Source organism: Colobus angolensis, unplaced genomic scaffold, assembly GCF_000951035.1.
Source record: "Colobus angolensis palliatus isolate OR3802 unplaced genomic scaffold, Cang.pa_1.0 Scaffold374, whole genome shotgun sequence".
In the NCBI taxonomy this organism is placed as follows: domain Eukaryota; kingdom Metazoa; phylum Chordata; class Mammalia; order Primates; family Cercopithecidae; genus Colobus; species Colobus angolensis.
The window spans coordinates 2,576,415-2,603,412 of record NW_012117088.1 but is presented as its reverse complement, the minus strand read 5'-3'; the positions used below and the strand labels follow the sequence as shown (position 1 = coordinate 2,603,412).

The 26,998-nt window shown below is 35.6% G+C and overlaps 1 protein-coding gene across 1 annotated transcript in view; it reads right to left on the bottom strand.

Moving 5' to 3' along the window:
* Positions 1–26,998, bottom strand: part of MYCBP2 (MYC binding protein 2, E3 ubiquitin protein ligase) — a 282,186-nt gene that overhangs the window by 216,208 nt on the left and 38,980 nt on the right. The window contains exons 4-12 of the mRNA XM_011953854.1: positions 18,469–18,622; positions 13,217–13,413; positions 10,044–10,286; positions 9,741–9,812; positions 7,683–7,779; positions 3,809–3,882; positions 3,531–3,669; positions 1,940–2,016; positions 1,075–1,279 (exon numbers count right to left, since the gene is read on the bottom strand). Coding sequence (XP_011809244.1) covers positions 1,075–1,279; positions 1,940–2,016; positions 3,531–3,669; positions 3,809–3,882; positions 7,683–7,779; positions 9,741–9,812; positions 10,044–10,286; positions 13,217–13,413; positions 18,469–18,622 — 1,258 coding nt within the window. The remainder of the gene's footprint in view (positions 1–1,074; positions 1,280–1,939; positions 2,017–3,530; positions 3,670–3,808; positions 3,883–7,682; positions 7,780–9,740; positions 9,813–10,043; positions 10,287–13,216; positions 13,414–18,468; positions 18,623–26,998) is intronic.

The following is a 26,998-nucleotide window of genomic DNA, read 5'->3' as shown; positions in this document are numbered from 1 at the left end:
ACTACAACTACTTTACCTGGTCCTCAGAGAAAGGACAATGTCCTCCAAATGCCAGAAGGAAAAATTATTCTGAGAGATAATCATACACTTTATGGCTACTTTAAAGGGTTTTTCCAAATAACTTTTATTTTCACATTATTTTTACATTATGTATTGGCTTTACAACCTAATCCCTATAAGATGCTTCTCCAATGTGCTAAAATGTATAAAGTACGTGAGAATTTATAAACAGAGAAAAATGACACTTTGAGGAAGACTGCACAGAAACGTAAGAAATATGAGACATAAACAAAATAATTTTCTTTGTCATTGCTTAGCAATGATTCCATCACAGAGAAATAACACCAAAAATCGTAATCCAGTCCAGGCATGCTGGCTCATGACTGTTATCTCAGCACTTTGGGAGGCTGGCAGATTGCTTGAATGCAGGAGTTTGAGACCAGCCTGGGTAACATGGCAAAACTCCATCTCTACAAAAAATACAAAAATTAGCTGAGCACAGTTGCATGTGCCTATAGTCCCAGGTACTCATGAGGCTGAGGTGGAGGGGGTCACTTGAGCCCAGGGGTCAAAGCTGCAGTGAGCTAATCACACTGCTGCACTCTGGCCTGGGTCACAGATTAAGACCCTGTCTCAAAAAACACAAAAACAAAAAATCGTAATCCATAGCCAATACTATTACAAAAGATTATATAAAGTTTACCTTCATTCTGAAGTGTACATTCCTTCTAAAGTTTTTGGGTTTCCTAAAATAATCTATTGCAACAAGTAAGTTTTTAAAATAACATTAACTGCTATAAAAAAAGCATATACTCTCAGATGAATAGCCACATTCCCATAAAGCATAAAAATTCATAAATATGAACTTTAGAATGAAATTAGCAAGCACATTTTTTTTTCAATGAACAATAACCCACTGCCATTAACTAAATATGTCCCGAGTGTAAAATCCTCTATTAACTTGGTGAGGTTAGTGTTGTTAAACTGGTAACTTTATGTTAATAAAGTTTTATTTATTTTTACTAAAATAGAGCATTTATTTTTATTAAATGCATAGTCGATCACTCAACTTACTTGATTCTCCATCTTCTCCTTTACTAGCAGATCCTGTAAAGAATATGCTCCCATCTTCTGCAACTAAAAGGGCGTGAGAGCCATCGTGTCCAACTGAGAAGTGTACTATCTTTGGAGATTTTGTAATTGGCAGCTCAACCCATTTTCCTGCTGAAGGACCACCTTGTTTGATTCCAAGACTCTGGTATTTGCCAGTATAATATATCTTATATTTAAAAAAAAAAAAGGAATTATGGTGCTTTTTATAATAGTGCATCACATTTCACTTGAGAAAAAAAAAGGACATCAATATTTTACTGAAAAACAAAATTCACATAAAAACAAACTCTTTTTTACACTATTCAACTTACGGGAGTTGAGCAAGAAATACACATATTTTGCTAAGAAGACACAGTTCATAATAGCTTTTTTATATCTTTTATCCATTAAGTTTTCTGTCTTCTATATGCACACATCATAGCACCCTAAAATAACTACAATAGTAACATCAAAGATAACAGATGTAATAATAAAGAAGTTTGAAATATTTAGAGAATTACCAAAATGTGACACAGAGACACAAAGTGAGCACATGCTGTTAGAAAAATGGTGCCAACAGACTCACTCAACTCAGGGTTGTCACAAACCTTCAATTTGTAAAAAGAGCAATTATTTGTGAAGTGCAACAAAACTAAGCACAATAAAATGAGGCATGCCTGTACTGTTCCCAACATGAATAAAATTTTATCTCATAAAAAAATAATTTTAAATCAAAATTTAAAAGATTATTCTCCTTAAAGATGCAAACTATATAAACTAATCAACAGATTGTACTTTAATCTCTTAAATCAGAGAATGCTAATTTTTAATCCAGAGAGTAACTTACCTTTCCATTTGCTGTTTTCATTAGCGCAAACTCTCGTCCTGCACCAAGAATTGCTGACTCCTCATCAAATCCTGTACCTGAAATACGAGACTAATAAATACTATTGCATTTCTAATATGAAGAATTCTAAACACAACATGTACTATTTTGAGTGATTGCAATGTCAATTCAAAATCACTACAAAACAAGGATGACAAAATGTTACACACTCAAATTTTTAAACATATTAACCATAGGTATAGTACTCCAAGGAATGATAAAGCTATCATAATCTGTTTTTCTTGTTCCAAACCAGTACCAAATTAATTTTTTAAATATACAACAAAAAATTTTTAAAATTCACTGTCAGCAATATTCCTTGAATTAATGTATAAATGGCCAAATTTTTATTGAGCATTTATTAGGTATCAGACATTATACAATTCACAAAATTTATCTCATTTGATTCCTCAACTATACCACTTGGTTTACAAATAAGCAAATATAAAGGCTGGAGAGGTTAGTCCAGACACAGAGTCATTTGAGCTTAGAACAATGCCATGCAGATATCTGAATTAAAGTATTTCAGATTCTCTGCCTATGTCTTTTTCTACAGAAGAACATCTTATATAGCTACTCCATAAATTCAAATATATATTATATATATTAAAAAATGCATATACACACAGATCCTTATGCATATTTTCAAATTGTAAAACTATGAATAATTGTAACTTTATATATACTACATTTTATGATTTTGTCCAGCTATACAAATACTAATTAGTTTATGGGCTTTTAAAAGTTTAAATATGTAATTTCAATTCGATATTTTTCTAGGGAAGAATTATAAAAATACTACAAAATTAGAATACATAAAGTAAAGCACTAATGCCAAGTTTATTAAATATAATGAGATAACAGTCAAAAAAGGAGGATCTTGCAAAGAACCCTACAAGTTATGGAAGTTCACTATTCAACCTGGAGTAGCGTGGCAAGCCAAAACTAAAACTCTCAGGAGAATTCATGATCCTAATTACTTTTACAACATTACAAGAGCAAATAATCTAAGTCCAAGAAATACTCTGTGGTTATCTGCATTTCTCTATCCAAATGAAAGATTACTGACCTGTGTGTAAGGCCAATTACCACTGTTACAATCTATAACATCATTCTATAGTTACCTTGAAAATCTGTTCAAGTAAAAACTTAAACAATTTCAATGAGAGAACTATGCATATTGTTGTAATGACATTTACAATGTAAGTTTTCAAATTTTTAAATAGTTGAATAATGATGCAGCATACAAACTAATGACATTCACCAATATCCATCCATAATTCTCATTAAATTTTATTTTCTTTTGCTCTATTCAAAACAAAAATGAGAAATTATTAGTCATTTCCTTAGAATGATCTTCAAATATCATACTTTGTTTAAAGGCCACATTTCCTATTTATTCATATTAATTCAAAATTATCCTTTATATTAATAGTAGCAGACACAAAATAGCTGCTACAATATAAGCTGAACTGGTGAAAACAATTCATTTTTAAGAGAATTAAAATTTGAAAATTAAAATACGGGGAAAACACTTGATTTGCTATCTTACTTATAATATGCAAGTCCTTTTCCAGATCGAATAGTGAGATACCACAAGCGTGTAAGCATTTTCTAGCCAGTTTAAGTTGCAATTCTTGCTGCAGAACAGGTTCAGTGCTTGTGGCAAATATTCTGACAACAAAGCCATCCTAAGAAAAATAAAACATCCACAGCATTACATTACAGAAAGAGGTCTTTCAAGGCTCTACAGTCTATCTAATAAAAGCTAAATAATTTAAGGCAGAGAAATTCAACCTACACTAGTTACTTAAGATTCAGGATACTTACATCTCTTGAAGCAGCTATCTGATTAATATATTCTCCATCAGTGAATAAAATATTTTGACCTTCAGTGTGGCAATCTGTGCAAAAAGAAGAAAAAGTATTATATTACAATACAAGCAAATACCTTGCAAAATGAATTTACTCCTCTGTTGAAGTCAAAATGAGAGTTCTCCACGCAATAAGGATAAACTTAAACTCAAAAGGAGACTGTGCTTTTTAATAAAGAATTACAGATTAGCAGAGATTAATTCAACTAATCATACTTATTACATTTTTGCTTATATTTATAAATCTTCCATAACCAAGGACCTGAGATCCCACCTCATTTCAAAATGAGTTAGTATTAGATATAGTCTGATAGTAAACATGCACCACAATGAACAAACTATAATGTTGGTTACAATCATTTCAATACAATCACATGCAATGGAGGCAACACCCTACTCTCAGACATACATCACAGTCATTAGTGTCACAGAAAAATACAGACCTACAGCTTCTGTATTTGATGCCTATTGTGCCCAACTAGATATCCCTTGCTTTGTAAAATGGATATTCACAACCAGTTGTGCATTTCCCACTTAGAAATTCTATGGTTATTCACAGCATTTTTAGCATTTAGTGTGCTCTAAAGTTTTTAAATATTTGTCCAACACAGAGCACACAAATACATGCTTACGTTTTTACTTTTATCTCAAAGCAGTCATGTATCTTGGCTAGAATACCGTATTTCATCAATACTGTATGCATCTCCATAAAATAGTACACCACATACTTTGATCAAAATAATGCACAAGCTCAATTCTAACAAGGGATACCAGTATTACAGAAGGACCACAGGAACATGTGTTAGTGATTGCTACTAAATAACACAAAACTACAAGCAAAATCAACATCTGAGTATAAATTCTATCCTTTTGGAAAAACAAATTTTCAGCAAGCAAGTTAAAAGCACACACACACACATACTTCCCAAAATAACTGCAGAGAACTAGGATGAATCTCTCCATTAATCACAATACCAAAACAAAAAAATAACATTTCATTTCTAGTTGCACCTGAATCAACAAAACATAAAATTCTGATTTTGGAATGCAGTAATGGAGCCCACCCGAATAAGCTAGATTATTCTTTATCTTTGCCCAGGAGCTTCATACTAGCATACTTCCTTATCATAAATATGCAAAACACAGGCAGACCCTTACCAAATAGAGAATTCAGGGATCACAAACTGGAAATAGAAACTGGGAGACAAGGCCCACTGGTAGCCCAAGAGACTTGGTAATCAAAGAGAGGAGAAATCAAAAGAAAGAGTTCCTAGTCCACTGTACAGAACACAAAGAGGCGCAAGAAAGATGCTTCTCAAGCTCTAAGCAGTAAGATTTTAAACTAAAAAGCAAAGAAGAAAAACTCATTATAATTTCAGATAAATGCAGGGGTGAGGAGTGAAGCGGCGCAAGAAGAGTAGCAAAAAGCCTCAGAACTGAGGCAACCTGTCACCAGACATGGGGAGAAAATGACATAAAGATACAATCTGTAAGATAAGCTGAGGTTTAAAGAATAAAATGACAATTATCAGAGAAAAAAGTATGTTTTAAGCTCGTCAAAACTAGGTTGAAATACTTTTTAAATAAACTATACCGTAAGACAAGCTGGAACATGAAGCTCAGGGAATTACCTGATTTATGTCAACTTGAAACATGGTATTCATTACCATCTATAAACCTGACAATTTACTTCTGCTCCTTGATTGGAAGGCTACAGAGCGGAGCTAGCCCTACCCAGGAAAAACAAAAAGTGTTATTTGATGAAAATTCAGTCCAGGTCAAAAAAATGAGAAAATTACAAAAGGCTTCTTCAGGCTTGAGGGAGGAGTCTTCTGCCACGTGGTTTCAAGATTTTCTCTTTATCCTTTCTTTATCCATCATGTAGTATTTTAAGATCATATCTTCAGGAATACATTAAGCAATGTCTGCCAGTTCTGAAGACAAATACGGGACTATCTTCCCGAAGTTTGGTTCTCTCTTCACCACTAACACAGCACACACTTATGAAACACAGAAAGTCACGCTTGTATTGTTCAAAGTTGCATTTCAGAAGTTAAACGAAGCAACGGAATTTAAACTGAATAAAGACACTGAGCAATTTTTTTTATCAAGGCAGAATAAATAAAACAGCTGTAGGCAGATATTTTCAAATTGTCTTCTCAGTCACCGTCTCTATTACATATGCAGGGTTTCTCAGAAGTAAATCCTTGATATTAGTACCCATGTGTTATAGCGGAGGGCATGTGTCAATTTAGAATTTTTCCTCTACATCATTATCCTAAAATGACTGGCACAAAGATAGCACAACAGGAATGCTCATTACAGTGCAATTTATATAGCAAAACACTGGAAGGCTTTCATTCCCAAACATTAATCAATGGAATATATTTTGTAACATTTAAGTGATATTGTGGAAGACTATTTAATGACCTAGAAATATTTTCAGAATATTAAGTGAAAGAGATAGATTAAAAAAGCAATATGTAGCATATGATCACACTTTTTTACAAGTATGGACATATACACACAGGAAAAATACTAGAAGGATATTTACCAATATGTTCATAGTGTTTATATATAGGAAGTGGGATTATAATTATTTCAATTCATTCTTTTTGGTTCATATGATTTTTATACAACAAACATGATTACTTTTAATACATGTATAAATATGTGCAGGGAGTGTGCATGTTATCAAAAGTATTTTTTAATATTAATATTATCATTATTGTTGTTATAACCAAAGACATGGCCCAGGACTTGTAATGAAAAAGAAAAAAAAAAAAAAACCCTGTTGACATATCTGAAAATAGACGACTATTTTCAAAATGATTTTATTAAGTCAACCGCTTTCCAAAGCTGCTCTATTTCTGAAATGGACATGAAATGTGGTATTTACTTTAACATACTGTCATGTACACAAATATGTATCTATGTATAGGTAGTAAGGTTCAAATAAATGTTTGATGAAGTTATTAAGATTATATTTAAAAATTAACATGCAGCCCAGGAGCAGCTATTCTTCTCAACGCACTCTTCAGAAGTAGCTCTCACTTTCAGATGGTCAAGTGCTTACAAGTAATATTGCTACTATGAAATTATTGACAGACACATTAGACATTCAAGATTTTAATATAAACAGCTTCAGAAAGTATCAACATTATAAGCAAATTCAAAGACCTTACAATAAAGAATATGCATTTTTCCAGCATTTGACAAAATTTGAGACCTACTGCCTGAGAATTTAGCAGTGATTTAAGTGAATATATAAAAGCTTCAAAATTAAAGCAAAATAAACTGTGTCAAAAGACCTTTATCAAAGCATTATTAAGAAGCATAAGAAGCATAAATGATGGAATTTTTAAAAAATTCCTGACCCACCCTAAACTCTGTCTCTGAAACCCCTTTAACATAAATAAAATAAAATAAAGGAGGAAAACCCAACTGCAGTGTTGTTAAAGTAAAAATAAACAGAAGGTTCTTTATACTGGATCACATGAGCGTCAGAGTTCTGATTTTATTAAGAGCAACACAGTTACATCACTCCACTAACTCAGTAGTTAAGAAAATCGTGGTGGGGTGAGGTCAGAGATTAGGCCATAGATGGCCAAGTTTGAAAACAAATATTAAAACTTATTATATTTCTATGTCTATTGTCTTGATATGTATTAACTTTACATAGACTATAAAACGCTTTGTATGTCAAGATTTTTAAAACCCTTTTATAAGCAAGCACTATCCCTTGCTAATCATTCTTTATTTGTCTAAATAGCCTAACATGCACATTTCTTAAAACTGCTTGTGGAAAAAAATGACTACTTGAAACATACCTGGTAACATTACAGTCCCATCTTGCTCCAGTGTTTCAGGGCTTATCCTTATGGCTGTCATGCTGTGGTTATTCACATCTCTATATAATAAATAACCCTGATAACAGCAAAACATTTTCCTGTTAAAATATTTATTACTAATTCAGCAGAAACAGCAGCCATACAACTCCATATTACAGGTTTTTGAGTTACAATAATACATAAATATTGATGTCTAAAAGATGTTAAAGATTAAAAATATAAGACCATTCTTCTCATTTAGAGGAAAAGTCATTATTGAAAATTGATTTAACACATTCCCAGAAACATAATTAGGTATATTACACAGGACAGTACAGGTACAAACATTTTGTTCAGAATGACCATATCACTTGCCAAGTAAATAATATAAATGATCACTGTTACTTTAACAAATAATTTAAGAAAAATAACAAGTATTGAGTTTGCTATTTGAAAATGAATAGCACAGCGGTTTCAGAAGGTGTGGTATGTCACTGAACACATTTCTATAATAAAATATTTTCCACGGCATTATTTCTTAGATAAAACATAGTAGAGTGGCAAATAAAAATTCAATGACATATTTTAAGCTAAGTTCAACTTTTAAGAGACAATTACTGAGAAACTAATTTGTTATCTAAAATTTAATTTCAGGCTGGGGGCAGTGGCTCACGCCTGTAATACCAGCACTTTGGGAGGCTGAGGCACTCTGGGAGGCTGGGATTTGTCCGAGGCTGAGGCAGGAGAATCGCCTGAACCTGGGAAGCGGAGGTTGCAGTGAACTGAGATCGCGCCACTGCAATCCAGCCTTGGTGACAAGAGTGAAACTACAACTCCAAAAAAAATTTTAATTCCAAATTCTCCCCAATAGTTGATACAGTAGAATTATTCTTCACATAATAATAATAATTTCCATAGTTTTCAAAATAGTTTCAAATATCTTTTATCATTTGATCCTGACAACAAATCTCATGAGCTCAGCAAGGCAGGTATGCAGGGAAATCTTTATTCTCTATCCTTATACAAGGGAACTTGGGCTTCACTGTTCAGGTGGGTACCATATGGAAAAAAATATTTCTAGTCCCTCTTGTCCATCCTTCATTTGCTTTTCTCCATAAGAGGAGGAGTAATGTATCCATCTGGCTGCTGATCTTGTAAAAGGCTGACACCTATCTGGCTATGTTGGTCAGGAGATAAGATCACAACATTAAGAAAGACACACCAGCCCATGGCTTTTCTCTCTTGTGATTCTTTGCATATTCTCCATGCAGGTAGTTGTCTACTGAGCAGGCCAAACACTGTTTCCTAGAAAGTACTGAATCTAGACTAAAATGGAAGAGTTTCTGGTAAGAAACCCTAATTTGGCCTCAGGACACGTATACATTTCCAATTGAAACATGCTAATCAGGCTGGGTGGGGTGGCTCAGGCCTGTAATCCCAGCACTGTGGCTCACTTGAGGTCAGGCAGGTGGCTCACTTGAAGTCAGGGGTTCAAGACCAGCCTGGCCAACATAGTGAAACCCTGTCTCTACTAAAAATACAAAAAAAATTAGCTAGGCACAGTGGCATGGGACTGTAGCCCCAGCTTTTCAGGAAGCTGAGGCGCAAGAATCTCTTCAACCCAGGAGGCAGAGGTTGCAGTGAGCCCAGACTGCGCCACTCCACTCTAGCCTGGATGACATAGTGAGATTCTGTCTCAATTAAAAAAAAAATGCTAATGATAAAGGTGGTCTTCAATTCTTATCTAGAGACTCACTTAAACAAGAACTCTAAAGAAGGTATGTTTAATCCCATCTTAAAGCTAAATAACAGAAGACCAAATAAGTTAAATGAGTTGTCCAGTCATATAGCTAGTAATAAGCAGAGCCAGAACTAAAACTGAACCTCTTATGAGTTCTGAGCCAGTGTTCTTTACACTACACTATTCAGTTGTTATGGCCATATTAGTAAAACTGTATCATTTTTGTTTAAATAGAAGTGATATTATTGATTAAACAAGGACAAATCACATGTTTTAAAAGATAAGAAAATTTTGGTTTATTGTGGATAGTCTCTTACCTGAGCATACCCTAACCAAGACTTTTTTTCTTTTCTGTTTCTAATACGGGATGTAGAATTGTATATATGGCCCTGCAAAATAACAAAAGTTAGTCTATCAGTGGTTTCATAATCAACAGTCAATGAAAAATAATACAAATGGGTGAATGACATTTAATGCATGTATTTTAATTATAGTTTTCAAATAAATATTATTACACCCAAATTAGGTCGCATTCTAGAAATGAAACTAGAAACACACAGAACACAATTCATTATGGTTATAACTCTGTATAATTAAGGAACTGTAAGAAAGCACATTACCCTAACTGTTCCACTGTATCCAGAGCCTATTTTATATAATCCATCCTTGCATAACAGATAAAGAAAAAATCCATCATTCTGAAGTAGACATTGGTCATCTTCATCAACAGATATTTCTTTTAATGGCCACTTGTGCATTAAAGCTGCTTTCTTAATGCCATTACTAAACCAGTCCTGAATTTGAATTTTCCCCACCAAAACTGCTTGTACACTTCTCTGTAGCGAATTTAGAATTGTTGGCACCTAGTCAAAAGAGAAGAAAAAAATGAAAAAACATTTTTAAATGTTACAAACACAAAACAAAGATACTTTGGTAACATATCATCATTTATAAGACAATAAACTGTTCAGAATGATATTTCGCATGCCAGCAAAAAGTACCAACTAAAAGTTCATCTATAAGAAGCAAATCTCAAGCAAGGTAGACTTCTTTACTCTTGGGATTCCATGTCATTCACCAATACTGTACAATCTTAGCCATTATTTCAAGTACTCTATCTCCACAAATCTATTATTGCCTTGTGGAACTCAGATTGTATTACATTAGATTTTGTCATTCTTGATCCATGTTTCTTATTTTATCTTCCATATTTCTCTCCTGGTCACTCTGTTGCATTCAAGATAATTCCTTCCTCTTTATCCTTCAGTTCGCCATTTCCATCTTCAATCATATTATACAATAGTTAACCCATTTTAAGTTTCTCATTGTAATTGGTTTTTCATTTCCAGGAATTCAATTTGTTTTTTTTCCTAATGTCTGACTACTTTTTATATTCTCACTCCTTAATCATACTTTTGGTATTTTCTTTTATTACTTTAACCATACTTTATATATTCATACACATACACATTCTGTATCAAATAATTTCAGTATCTAAGGATTTGGCAGGATTGATTCTACCATATTTGTTTCTGCTAATTCTCAATAATGGTGCCTTTTTCCATGTGCTTTTTTTTATTGATTTATTTCTGAGCTCAAATGCAATAAACAGTGTTTTATCTGCAGAAAACCTTTGAAGTCGAGAGTTCAACCCTCCAGAAAGGATTTCAGTCTCCTTCAATACAGCACCTTGCAGTACTACCATGTCTACCCTGCTTTAAACTCTCTGCTAAGCTTTTTGAAATGGACAAGTAATATGCAGTTGGGTGCCAAAATAAATCTGAGATGTGAATAGTTATACACACTGGTAGGGTTTGGTTGTGTTCCCACTCAAATCTCATCTTGAATTCCCATGTGTTGTGGAAGGGACCCAGTGTGAGGTAACTGAATCATGGGGGCAAGTCTTTCCTGGGCTCTTCTCACGATCGTGAGTAAGCCTCATGAGATCTGATGGTTTTAAAAAGAGGAATTTCCCTGAACAAGCTCTCTTTGCCGGCTGTCATCCACGTAAGACATGACTTGCTCCTCCTTGCCTTCCACCATGATTGTGAGGTTTCCCCAGCCAAGTGGAACTGTAAATCCATTAAACCTCTTTCTTGTGTAAACTGCCCAGTCTCAGGAACATCTCTATCAACAGTGTGAAAATGGACTACTGCACACATCATCAGGGAAAGCTTTTCTCCCTCTACCAATAGTCAGGCCAGGAGCATTTTGAGAAATGAAGCTGGTAGATAAAAGGCCAAATCATGAAGAGCATTGTAAGTCATGTTAAGGTAATGGGCTTTAATATGGTGTTTCAGCTAGAGTTGGGGATGTAGTGATGTGGCAGGTCTGTAGAGAACCACAGCTATTGATTCAGAGGATCAAGTAGTTTTGTGTTGTCTAGTGATTGAAAATATTGGAGACAGATAAGCCCTCGAGTCCTGTCTCTGTTATTTGCCAGCTCTCTATGTTGCGGGTATACTATTTGCCAGCTCTCTATGCTATAGCTATACTAAACTTCTTTCAGCTTTCAGATACTCTACTCTTACTCTCACCTCCATGCCTTAGCATGCGGATACCTAGAACATTCTCTCTCTACACCACCAACACCAACAATTTCTCCTGGCTAATTTCAACCCATTGTTTAGATCTCACCTCATATCTTCTGGGAGGCTTTCCATGAACGTAGCTCATGTACTCCTGCTATGAGCTCTAATGGCATTCCTAAGTCTCTACATAAAAGCAAATCATATCAAAATTCATAAGCTCATATGTTGGTGGTCACTATCCTATTAAAATCTGGTATATAGTATCTGAATGTTTGCGTTATTTTATCACAATCTTTAAAATATTTGTATATTTTAAACATATATTTAAATTAAACACTTGCCAAACCCTGAAAGCACATCTACAGAACACAGCTTGAAAACCACAGTTGTATTAGAGCAACTTCAAAATAATTAAGGACCATAAAAAGGGACAAAAGGATTCCAAGCAAGGCAGAAAGGAAGAAAAGAGCAGAAATCTAGAGTAAGGGAATGGCTCTTGTTTGACAGGAGGAGTTCAAGATCACTGAATAAGACAGAAAATGACCAATATATTCCTTTTGCTATCTTTGGTCTGCTAATAACAGGATTGGGGCAGCCCTTCCACTTGCTCTGGGGTTGCCCAAGGGGCCAGAGAAGAGTAGACAGTCAGGTCTTAAAATCATAACTTCTTTCTCAACTTCCAGAGCCTTCCCAAATAATTAAGTCAAGTTTGCCTATAAGAAGGATTATTTTTCCCACTACTAAAATGGTGATGAGCTTGTCTGTTCCACAACTGAATATTAAAAGCCTAAAATGTTTAATACATAGCTGAAGCAACTCAGAAACAAATCAACTCATAAAAAATCATACAATCAACCAATCAAAAATATATCAGATGGATACCATATCTTTTTCTTTCAACAGAGAAAAGATATTTAAAACTACGAATGAATTCCATTCTAAAAAATTCGGGGAAAGATGGGAAGAGGGGAGAACGCAGAGAGCAAGACAACAGCAAGGAAAGAGAAGGCTACGGTGTTAAGGCAAAGATCAGCTTAAAGATTTAAGAGGTCTGGCCAAAATTCATTTTATTATATTTAAAGCTTCAGAGTTAAACATACATATCATGTAATTGAAATTCTGTAGATTACTTATGTATCAATCTTAGACAGATCAAGTTACTGTAATGAGTGTGAAAAAGCAGAATTCCCATTGACAGAAATTGAGATGAAACTGTAACTTGTCATCTTACAAATTTCTAAGCAGATATAAATATCAAATACCTGAATAGTTTGGCAAGCATGGCTTCCATTGTTGGTGAGGATAGCAGAGATGGCCTGAAGTGTCCTTCCTGTTTCTCCCCAAGAAGCCACCAGACTAAAGAGGCAAGCGCAGGAAAGTGCTGTTAAGGACTGTCCCGTGCTATCATTCATCCCAGTACTTCGAACAGTGATTTCCAAAAGAAGCTGGAAGAGAGACTCTGTGGATAAATAGAATTCAATTATATTCATCCAACATACAGAACATTATACTCCTATATTTATTTATTTTTACTTTGTCTCATTATAAACAAAATTTAAGGAATCTAGAACAATTACTTTGCATTAGTTTCTTTCCAGTTCCTCTTTTCCCCAAAAGTTGAAATATTTATGTAACAAGGGCCTTAAAGGACATTCCGTTCAACTCCTTGTTTTTCTTAGTAAAAAGAGAAAATCTAAGGTCTTTTAAAACAAGCTTGCCTAGAGACATTCACATATTCAAGAAACTCATCCTATCAAGTAACCGACTACTCATCATACTTATTTTACCTTTTAGATTAGGAGGTTTCTTAAGATGTTAAGTGTCCAGGAAATTATGTATATATTTTCAAAGTAATAGAAACATAAAACATTTGCCATAATGTGCTTTAATATAAAATTGGCTACATCATTAACATAATAGCAATTCACACTTAGAGAGGATATAATTCATTTGTACCCTAGAAAAACCTCCAAGTCAATAGGACAGATATTCTCCTCCTTTAACAATGAAATTGAGATACAGGGTAGTCAAAAGATTTTTCCTAAATCATAAAGTCATTTAGTGGTGAAGATGAAACACACACACACACACACACACACACACACACACACAAATGTTTTAAAACCAGCAGAGGTCTCCACACAAAATTCCCTGAACACCTCCATCCAAGATTCAATCAACAGACATCTGGGTATTTCTTCCATAGAAGGGAGATCTAAAAATCCTTATAGAGTGAATAATCAGATGGAGAGAGAAAAAGAGAGTCAGAAAACTGAGAAAGACGAAGAGAGGGAAAGGGAAGGGAGAGAGGGAGGAGAACAAGAGAAAGAGGAGTAATGTACTGCAATTCTCTAAAAACTAAAATGCCACCTGTGGGTTATCTGGTAACTTACAGAAACCTAGGCAGCCCCTACCAATTCCTCATCTTCCACAGCTAATCCCAAATTAAGCCCTGTTTATTTTACATCCTAACTGATAACCACTTTTCTCTATCTTATCACCATCCTTCCAATCCATGCTATCATCATCTCTTTGACTAAAAAGTGTTAAGAAATTATCTCTTACCATTCGCTATTGCCCCAATAGGGAGAATTTCAAACCAAAAATCTAATTGTCTACTTAAAATTCTTCCACTCTTTTGTTAATTCCTTCCTCCCTTCTGTCTTCCTCTTCCTTCTTTTCTTTCTCCCTTCCTCTCTTCACTTGTCTGTACACATCCTATACTTTCATTTTTTTCCATTTATCCTTCCCTCTACCTTTTCCTCCAGCTATCCTTCTTTCCATCCTTTCATCTATTCCTGTTGGTCCATATTTCCATCTACCCATCCTTCCTCCAATTATTACCCTTCAGCAAGTACATCTGTTGATTATTCAGCAAATATTTACTGAACTCTCGCACATTAGCAACTACTCTGCATTAGGGTATTGGCAAACATGACAAAGAAAGTCCCAACCCTTTCAAAAAGGTTAAGATTCCAGGGAAAGAAAATGGTCAATAATTTAAGCAAATAATTTAAGAAAACAGGCTATTTTAAAAACAATATTCTTAGTGTAATGAAATACAGAATGACCTTTCATTCCTCCCAGCCCAATAATCAAATTCTTTAACATGGCACGTAAAGCTCCACATGTCCCTGCCTCTTTCCTCACCTGTTACAAGACTGTTCCCTTCACTCTTCACATTCTAGCCATATTGTTCTTCTTTTCATGCATTCTCCTTTTGTCTCAGAGCCTTATTGCATGCTGTTATTTATATCTGGAGCACTTACAATCTAGTTCACTCCCTCCTATTCACCCTCTAAATCTCAAATGTCGCATCTTCAAGGAGGCTTTTAAGGAGCTGGGTGCAGCAGTGTATACCTATAGTCACAGCTACTTGGGAGGTGGAGGCAGGAGGATCACTTGAGTCCAGGGTTTGAGTCTACCCTGAGCAATATAGTGAGATCCTGTCCCTAAAGATAAGTAAATAAAAAATTTTTTAAGTTAAAAAAGGAATCGTGGCCAGGCGCAGAGGCTCATGACTGTAATCCTTACCACTTTGGGAGGCCAAGGCAGGCAAACGGTCTGAGGTCAGGAGTTCAAGACCAGCCTGGCCAACATAGTGAAACCCTGTCTCTGCTAAAAATACAAAGATTAGCTGGGCATGGTGGCACACTCCTGTACTCCAAGCTACTCAGGAAGCTGAGGCAGGAGAATAGCTTGAACCCGGGAGGTGGAGGTTGTAGTTAGCTGAGATCACACCACTGCATTCCAGCCTGGGCAACAGAGCGAGACTCTGTTTCAAAAAACAAAAAAGGACTCTCAGAACTCCTTCTACTCTCCTCCATACAATTTATCCACATTTGTAATTATACACATATCTGATGCTAAGTTCCATAATAACAGCAATGGTATCATACATTCTTAGCACATAACAAAGGGGGTGCTATTACATTTCAGTGAATACTTGAGAATATAATCTAACTAAACAGAAGGGAATACATTTTTAAATAAATAATTTAAAAATCAAAATCTATTTGCAAAGAGAAGAGGCTTGGTGTATACTAATCATCAAGATATTCTACAGTAAGAGTTATATAAATATACACATATTTTCATGAATAACACGAAAACAACCAAATGGGGAAAAAAAGAATAACCAATAAGATTGGGATATTAGATTAAAAAAAGGAGGAGAGGCAAGTTTCAACAGAAATTTATTATAAAAGAACCAAATCAGTGCTTTTATCTTTGAGCTAATTTAACAAAATAGAAAATATGAAGTGATAAGAAATCCCTTACATAGAAAAATAAGCCAAAGCAGTGATGAGATCAGCAGGAAAGACTGAAAGGATGGAAGACAGATGAAAGGCAGCACAGCAGAATCAGAAACTTTTAACAAGAAAATAAAAATGAACAGATTAACAAGATGAAAGGTTTCTGGGTTTTGTGGGATTTTTTTCGGGTTTTTTTTTTTTTTTGGTAGAGATGAGGTCTCATTCTGTCACCCGGCTAGAGTGCAGTGCAGTAGCACAATCACAGCCCACTGCAGCCTCAGACTCCTGGGCTCAAGCAGTCCTCCCACCTTAGCCTCTTGAGTAGCACTCATTGCCATGACCAAATTTTTTATTTTTTTGCAGAGATAGGGGTCTAAGTTGCCCAGACTGCTCCCAAACTCCCAGCCTTAAGCTATCCTCCTGCCTCAGCCTCCCAAAGTGCTGGGATTACAGGCGTGAGCCACCATACCCAGCCAATGTGAAAGTTTTGATGGAAGACAATAAGACTAAAGCACACATTATATTTCAAAGCTAGTATTAAGAACAAGTCTAGTTTTAAAAGAATAAAGGAAAGAAAGTATGTACAGAATGGATACAAAGGAAAAGTATATAACAATTGACATAAGACATGAGAATGGTAGAAGACTTAGGAGGAGAGAAATAACATGTTCAAAGTAGGAAATATGACATACAAGTGGGTATTTTAACATTCCAATTATTTGCTAACTGACAAACCAAAGCCAAGAAAACCCAGCACAATATTGTTAAATAAGTCAAATCTTCAGTAAAATGCTGTCAAGTCAAGCAGCACTTCACAATATTAATATGATCAATGGTGCTATCTTAACAATAACCAACACGGCGCCTGCTTGTCAACATGACAGCTTTTATTTGATAATAGCTTTTAATAACTGTGTATGTGAGGGGAATGGTTTAAAAATCCTCAGCTTGTTTTAATGACCAGCATCCTCCCTCCCATTAAAACCAACCAACCAACCAACCAACAAGTCAAACACAAAAACTGAATCACCACATGCGACCAAAAAAAGAAAAATCTGACATGTAGTTAGGTTCATGCAATTTGGTTCTCACAGGTAAGTCCTACAAAATCTAAATAGCCAAGTAGAAAAAAAAGGACCAAGCTTTAGTGTAAACCAGAATGTAGTCCCCAAACCAGCATCTGCATCACCAAGAAACTTATTCCAAATACAAATTCTTGGGCCCCACCCCAAGTCTATGGAATCAGAAACACCATAGGGAAGGCCTCGATAACTCTGATACATGCTAACACGAATTGAGAACCACAGATCTAGTACTTCGGAGAATTTTCCTATAATACTAGAAGGATCTAGAAAACTTGAGACCGTTTAAAGACCCATAGTTAGCATCGGAGAAAAAAAGCAATTAACTAGCTAAAAATTATGCTTCCATCTATATTTCTATTCCTTAACACCTTTTGAGTAAAAGCTCCTATCTTATTTAAAGGATTACATGTTGAGCCTAGGTCACTGATATGAAAGGCAAGAATTGGAACACACTTTAAGAAAAGCAAACACTTTATTTACTTAATGAAAGTTGCTCAGTCAGAAGTTTAATCCATAACACAAATAGATTTTTATTTATGATGAATACAAAAAAAAATTTCCCCTCAATTTAGAAACTAATTGTACTGTTTTGGGTTTGTGGCATTTATTTCCTTTTCCCTGTTTTTCAAAACTATTGAGAGTATAGAGAAAGTGAATGTTAGCTATTTTGGCCAAAAGTTTAATAAGAACGATTTAATTTAATAGTGACCTTAAGGTTTGAGGATTATTTCTGCATTCCAGGCATTTATGTTTTGTTTGCCCCCTGCTTCATCATGCTAATTGAGCAATGTGGGTGCATGAACTTCAACTCTTAAACCATAACTTCAGAGGAACACAGAAAAAAATACTCTAAAACTTATACCCCTGCTGTTGTCATACCACAATTAAATAAAGACTACATTATAGGCTATTGTGTGTGCTTCATAAGAGAAGCTCTTCACTTTTTAAAAACTGCAAACTGACAATTTATAATTGTATAAATTTATAGGATATAAAGTGATGCTATGATTCATGACTAAAATGTGGACTAATTAACATCTATCACCTCAAGTACTTAACATTTTCTGTAGTGAGAACTTTAGAAATATTCTCTTAACAATTTGAAGTGTATAATACTCTATTATTAACTATATTCACTTTTAAATGCTTCACTGAATGAGCCTTGGCTCTTACCTAGGACCTCGGGTGGCTCAGACTGGAGGCCTTCTGGCTGCTGGCCCTGCAGCACGTTGAGCAGGGCTTGAAGACTCCTGAGACACAGGGATGGGTGAGAAAATCGTGTCTCCTTGATCAATTCAAAAACTTCACAAAGGCCAACCTCAATAATCTATTTAAAAGGAAAAAATATATATACTTTATGACAGGTAAGCTAGTAACACTTTCTAAGCAGTTTAGTTGGTACAAGTTACTTCCACAGCAAATGATAATGTATATGTATATGTATATAATGGAGCCATAATAAAACATCATGAAAATGGCTTATAACAATGAACTAGAGACTAGATTGCATTCACTCAGAAGAAATAAACTGTATTAATTTGCAAAGTTCATTTGGTTATACTCAAGGAAAACTCAGTACTCTTTTTGTCAAAAGTCATGTTAATTGTTACCTATAACCAGAAATAAAGTCAACATAGCACATACAGTAAAAAGATTTTATAAGGAGCTTTTCATCTTGGCCTTTTCTATAATGGTACAATCACTATATTATTATTTATAGGTGATATCCCTTCTTGTAGGATGATCACAAAACAATTTAAAACGGCTTAGCTAAAAATATCACTGGTACTTTTCCTTTAATTATCTTACCACTCCTCATCAGGCGCAAGAAAAATCAGACTCTATATCCAGCAAAAGAGATAAATCTGTTACTAAAGATTGAGAGAGCAAATTGCAATGAATGACTTAAGGATGTACCTTCACAAGACTGATAAAAGACAAATTCCATTTCTCAGGCAATGTCAACATTCTGAGAACCAGTTCAGGAAGTATTAAGTAAATTGTTTGGAGAAATAACAGAAAAATCAAAATAAGACTAATTAGTAGAAACTCCTGAAACCATTAATTCTATTGAACACAACAGTGGAAAAATATTCTCTCTGCTGATATTTTTGCATTAATTCACATATTACATAAATACCTCCTAAGCACTTACATTGTGCAAACTCACTTTTGGAAATACGAAGGTATACTAGACCCCGTCCTCTAAGAGTTTATAATCTAATAGGGTAAATTAGTCATGTATATAATTCATACTCAGTACAGACCTCTGTTATAGCATTTATTACATTATAGTGTAACTATTTTTGTTTTCATTTTCCCAACTATACTGTGATCTTCCAATACACAAGGAACATGTCTTAAACCGCTTAATACCTCTCATGCCTAGCCAATTACCTAGCATATGGTAGGCATACATTAAATATTTGTTTAATTATTCACTAAGTTGTTTGCTAAAAACCACTGCATCTCAGAAAGACATTTTCTAGACAAGAGGCAAATCAGCTGAAGGTAAGTCATTTGTAGTTCTGATTAACATTTACAAGTTTTCTGGAAACAACAGCTACAGCTGAGAAGTCAAGTGACTAGGAGGACTATCTTTAGAGAAGTTATATAAAATCCTAACAGACTTGATTATAACTAATATTACAGAAGAATTTGCTTAGCAAGTTTCAATTGATTAAACACATTAAGTGATGAAACTTTCACATTTGATATAGTTTCTTTTCCTGGAATGGACTAGAAAATAAAAACATACTGTCCAAGATTTGTATCTGCTTATGTACTTACAGGAAAGAGAAATCTGAAATCAAAGATCTCCAGAGTACAAAATGTGGGGCTCTAGTCTCAAGCCAATGGAAAACTACTATATTCTGTTATTCTTTCAGATTGCTTCCTCTGCTACCAACCATGATTTTTCGTAACTCCAAGAGGATTCTTCACAGATGACATTTTTGGCTAAGGTTCATTTATTATAGCGACAAAGGAATTACTGAACCTTGCCAGAAACAGTAAGTCTACCTAATGAACAGGTTCTTGATCTCTCTGGTAAGTTTAAGGTGTAATAACAAGCGAACGGCAATAGGCAACTCGGGTAGGCTGCCTAGAAACAGAGCCAGCCGGTTTTAGTGAGACTGGCCCATAAAACTTTGGTCACGCCATGTACAGTGGCGTGGCAGGGGACTGTGGTTGATGGAGTGTGGTGTAGACGCAGTGGCAGGGGACGGCCGTGGCTGCACCTGTGTCTTCGCGGGACAGGTCCCTGTGAGTGGGGCACTTACCTCCCACCCATCAGAGCCCCGGGCTTCTGGGCCTGGGGCCCCGAGAACACGGGCTCTTTTTATTTCTGTAGCTTCAGGTGGAGGCTGCCCAGTCCACCCAGGCCACTTGGCTTCCTTCTCTGGGTTTTCCATGAGGCAGAGGGGATTTCCTATCAGGAACCACCGTGGTATCTGTCAGGGCCTGTGGGGAGGGATGTTGGAAACAGAGCCCCTTATCTCACCCAAAACACAACCCTGGTGCCTTGCTGTGGCGAGCACTGGAAAATAAAAAGTCTTTTTAAGCAGGTACTTTTAGACCACCAGAGGCTTGTATCTGTGGCTGTGTTGTAATTATCGCGGGGAAGTAGCTAAGGCATCTGGGCAGAAGACGGGAGAAAGAAACAGAAGAATAGTGAAAATAGTAGCCTTGAAATGGACCACACACATCTCCAAGGGTTTGCCAGAATTTTTGCTGTGTGCCTGATGGTGTCTGGGGGGATTTCAGGGCTTGCAATGGCAAACAGAAAAGGAGGCAGCAGACCTCTCTCAGAGCCAGAGAGGCCCAGGCAGCGCTTACTGACATTATTTTGTTTTCGGTATATACTTATTGTTATCATTTCCTCCTCTATAAAGCAAAAAAAAAAAAAAAAAAAAAAAAAAACTTTGGTCACAATGATCATGGTAGAAAACTCTTCATCTGTCTGGGTTAAACACTGTGGGAGTCTCACCAATTATCTACATCTTGGTTCATTGTAGACTTTTTGTTTAACAAATGGGAAAACATTCATTTTCAGAATAGTAATATATATTCAATATACAACAAAAATCAACCTCACGTTCTGCAACTATTAAAGAATTTTTAATATTTAGCTATGGATTATTGCACACAGTTACCATACATGTTTTTAAATAAGTCTTTTTCTGCTGTTTGGCTAAGTATAAAATATTTTACCAAAAGTTTGAACTTTGAAAGTAGACTTTAAAACAGAAGTCTTATAGTCAGTGAAAACATGTATTTCTCCCTCCTTCAGTATCAGGAAGGAAGCGTAAGCAGAAAAAATATAGTCCTGCCAATATAGTATTATTTCATTTGTGTGTAAAAAACATATTTTAATGATTACACAGAAAAAATGACAAAAGAAATAAAAATGTTTATGTAGGGGTATATTTTGGTTAATGGGATTTCAAATATTACTTCTCATTTTTAATTCCTCTTTAGAAAAATGTTCTGATTTTTCAAATTATCTACAATAAATATGTATAATTAGCAAAATAAATAAATGTGACACTTAAGAAAAATAATAATTACAACAATAAAAGAACACAAGAAGCTTCAATATTTTCAATAACGAACTATAACTAATTACCCAACACACGGTTTCACACTTCTCTTCAGAAAAGTCTTTTGTAAATTTACTGAATTTTATCTTTACTGCTGCTCTCAAATAATTAAATTTTGAAGGTTATCTATTATATTTGAAAGGTAAAGAAACATAAAGCCGAAATAATTACCTGATACAGCCAGTCTAATATGCTAGGAAAGTAAGATAAAAATATATTTGGCCAAAGAAAAATGATATAAAATGATATATAATTTCAAGGTTTTATTTTGTCCAACTCAAACCATGTATTTCCAAATGTGACTTTATTATTTCATGAATAAGTGTGATCATAAAAGTTCAGTTATATCACATTTGGATTTAATAATTAACTCTTTACCCTTAAAAATCGTATCTTGTTCAGTTAAAAGTCCTAAAATCACTTCCAATACTTATATATTTGAAAAAGCTCAAAAGGAAATCAAAATTATATTTACATATTACCACAGAGTGAAGTATACTGCCTTTTAAAATTGTTTGTATAAAGCAAATATTTGGTACAGTGATAATATCTACAAGTAATAAAAAATTTAAAAATCTAGAGACAGAGGAAAAGGGAGGGGGAAGAGGCACCAGCAGAGGGAGAGGAGGAGAAGGCTAAGGCAGAGAATTATGAATGTGGGGCCGGGGGCGGTGGCTCACGCCTGTAATCCCAATAGTTTGAGAGGCCGAGGTGGGTGAATCACCTGAGGTCAGGGGTTGCAAACCAGCCTGACCAACATGGAGAAACCCCTTATCTATGAAAAATACAAAATTAGCCAGGCATGGTGGCGCACGCCTGTAATCCCAGCTACTTGGGAAGCTGAGGCAGGAGAATCGCTTGAACCCAGGAGGTGGAGGCTGCAGTGGGCCAAGATCGTGCCACTGCACTTCAGCCTGGGCGAGCAGAGTGAAACTCCATCTCAGAAAAGAAAAAAAAAGTATGAGTGTGAAGTTTCTGAGTTCCTTGTCTAAAAAACACATTTATCTATGACTACTACCATCTTCCCTTCTCTTCACACTCAGAGAACTTTTCAAAACTTTTCAACTTTTCAAAGCTATTTTTCCAATGTTCTTGATTCCACTCCCTCCCATCTCTCATAGAAATTTGTTTCAACTTGTGCCTACATAGTGATAACTCCCAAATCTATATTTCTAGCTGGCAATTATTTTTTGAACTTCAGTCCTACACAGCACACACTGGACACGTGACATTTAATTCAAAATCAGCATGTGCAGAACTAAATTTGATCATCATTTCAGCCAAGCACTGTTCCTCATCCAGTTTTCCCTCTTTCAGTAAATGGCCTCAGTACACAGAACCTTAAAGAATATCTTTAGATTCTGCCTTCTTTTTCAGCCTTTAGAGCCAATTTATTACTAATTCCTGTCAATTCTGCTTAACATTTCTTAGATTCAAAACACTGTCACCATAATTCCAACCCTCATTAACACTATCTAGACAACTGCAATAATTGCCTAAATGGTTCCTCTGTCTCCAGTCTCACTCACCACCCTTTAGTTATGGATATGCCTTACTAACAAGTTACTCCAATCTTAGTAAGGCATATCCATAACTAAAGGGTGGTGAGTCCGATGCAATCATGCAAGTCTGATGATACTCTTTTGCTTAAAATCTTCAATATTTACTAATCACGAGATAACATCTGAAATACATGGCACATAAGGCCCTTCATGATTTACCTTCCTGCTCTCTCTCTTGCTCTATCTCAGCCAGTGTTGAGTCCTTTCTCTAACGTGTTCCACTATATCTAGCACTCCCTATCAATCCTTAAGGCACTAGAGAATATTTACTGACCTGGTTCTTATCCCTGCAAGACAATGCTTTCTTGAGGGCAGGAATTATGTTTCATCCTTTTGTTCTCAGGACCTAATACAATGCTGGCTACAAATTCAAAAAGAATATACTGAATTAAGAAAGAAATGATCCTATGTAAGTCTAAATCTTTTAATAATGTGGTATGACTGGCTTCAAATGGGTTCAGATGGGAAATATGAATTCTAAGTGTTACTATTTAAAAATTATGCACTGGGCATGGTGACTCATGCCTGTAATCCCAGTACTTTGGGAGGCTGAGGCGGTCAGATTGCTTGAGCTCAAGAGTTCGAGACCAGCCTAGGCCATGTGGCAAAACCCCATCTCTACTAAAAATACAAAAAGTAGCCTGGGGTGGTGGCAAACGCCTGCAGTCCCAGCTACATGGGAGGCTAAGGTGGGATGATCGCTTGAGTCCAGGAGGCGGAAGTTACAGTGAGCTGAGATCATGCCACTGCACTCCAGCCCCAGTGACAGAGCCTGACTCTGTCTCAAAATGAAAATAAAAACAAAACAAAAATAATAAAAATCATGTAGGTGTAAAATTTGTAAAGTTTTAGAGGATGTAGATTTTAGCGACAGTTTGAGCTGGGTAAAAAACTTAATGTTCCAGAAGCGTTCAAAGAACAGAAAGCTCCTTTAAATATATCGATGATTACTGATCCGCAAAACACAAAAACAAAAGCAAAAAGCAAAAAAAGGGTGACAAGATCTATATAACAGTCAAACTCAATTTATTAATAACTAAATTTTAAAACTCAAGAATGGGAAAAATAAAACTGTATTACAACAACACTTCAAAAACAGATTAAAACCATCTTAATCATGTTAAGAAAAAAAAAGAGTAGGAGAGGCAGAGACCTCATGCGAGAAGGAATGGGACAGCCACATGCTTAGGAGGAGCAACAGAGGAACAAAGAAAGGAAGCAAACTAGGATACTAGATAGCAGCATTTGAGGCTGAGGCACAGAGATGATCAAAAGGAAAAGAAAAATGCCAACATTTCCCACATGCCTTCAAATCCCATCACCTCAAACTTTACGAGACTAATTTTGTCCTCAGTGTCAATCCTTCATGTCATGGAAATGACTGCCAAAAAATATCACCTGAAAGTTTCACTCCCCACCCATAGTATCTGCTTGCCTCTGCATACAGGCATCTCATCACTTCTTCCTTCCTCTTCATCTTTCATTCATCAGGTGATTGCACTGATTCTCTAGAAGTTTCATTTGCTTGCATGATTTTTTTAATAAACTGATGAGTTCCTTGACAAGTAACACAAATTCATTTGCACCTACACATTTTCTTGTTTGCACCTAACCTGACACTTATAACTATATATATCATTTACTGAGCACTTCTTTTCGCCAGGTACTGTTCTCTCATGCACTCAACATCCATTAATTCATTTAAATTGTCACTACAACTCTATGAGGTAGATGCAACCCCCAATTTATAGATGACAAAACTGAGGCATGGATGTGTCAGATAACTTCCAGTGTCACATAGCTAGTAATTTTAATGGTGTTTGAACCCAGCAGTTTGGCTCCATAACCCATGTTAACCCTGTTTGCAGACAGGTCAGTACTTGGTGGAAAATTCAGTATTAATCACTTGGGCTATCTGATCATCTTTAATTTTCTTTGAAAGATCCCCCTTTGATTCTGTTAATCATGCTGCAAAAGGTTATCTTAAGAATGCCTGATATTTTATTTAATACTCACCAATCCTGATGTTTTAAAACAGCCTAAGAATCCATTGTTCTTGCTTATGCAATTTAATTTGAACTACAGTTTACTATTCAAAACCTGCATACCTATGTAAACAATTTATCCAGGCTTTTGTTTTCTCTCACAATACTGAACTTAAGTAGCACAATTACTATAATACAGTGTGACTCACACATACACAGAATTGGTATTCTAACTAAAAAGTAAATTATACAAGTCCTGCAGCCTTACGTCCTAACTCAACTATGTTTTTTATCTCAATCTCTCCTAGTTAAGCGTAAGAAATTACAATTAGAGACCATAATTTCTACCTAGAGGAGCTCCCATAGTGAAGATAAACATGTTTGTTTTAGGTTAAAGAAAGAAGCTTTTGGCTGGGCACAGTGGCTCACACCTGTAATCCCAGCACTTTGGGAGGCCGAGGTGGGTGGATCACCTGAGGTCTGGAGTTCGAGACCAGCCTGACCAACATGGAAAAACCCCATCTCTACTAAAAATACAAAATTAGCCAGGCGTGGTGGCACATGCCTGTAATCCCAGCTACTCAGGAGGCTGAGGCAGGAGAATTGCTGGAACTCAGGAGGCAGAGGTTTCAGTGAGCCAAGATCATGCCACTGCACTCCAGCCTGGACAGCAAAAGCAAAACTCCATCAAAGAAAGAAAGAAAAGGAAGGAAAGGAAGGAAAGGAAGGAAAGGAAGGAAGGAAGGAAGGGAGGAAGGGAGGAAGGAAGGAGCTATTAGAGTAGCAGTTAGGACGTTGCAGACAAAGGAAAGAAGAGGAAGAAAAGGGTCTCAACTCTAAAACAGGAGGCAAAAAGGACATGTGAAGATGGCTGATCAAGAAGCTGAGTAAGTTCACAAAACCTTTATTACACTATGAAATATGAAGCAAGCCATGTGCCAAGAATAAGGTGAGAAGAACCTGACAATATGATTAAGGATGGTGGTGTACTTAGTTCAGCCACCATAAAATGTGCAAAAGAACTCAGACCAGGTTCCATTTATGCTGCTATTTCCAAGTCATAAAAAATATTTACACAATCCCTTGTGGAAATGTGTAAGTTTTCAAGGCATTATTTTAAGGTTATCAGTTTAGTAAAAAGGCAATAGTACATAAATCACTTATAATTATAAAATCATTTTGAGTATCTCTGTTTAGAAAAAAAGCAACATGCATAAGTCATATAAAGGCACTATTTTTAAATGTCTATATTTTCACCTATTCTTTTGTTATAAATATTAACTATACCTACTATATAGAAAAAAATACATTAAATATATAAAATAACCTTCCAGTCTTAAATATACCAATACTTAAACAGAACACAGTACAAAAAGAAACACAGGTTTTTCTTTTTTTTTTTTTTTTGTGACGGAGTCTCTCTTTTTTGCCCAGGGTGGAGTGCAGTGGCACAGTCTGCTCGCCTCAGCCTCCCAAAGTGCTGGAATTATAGGCGTGAGCCACCGTGCCCAGCCTCGGGTTTTTATTTCTAAGAATTCCCATGTAACAGAGAAAT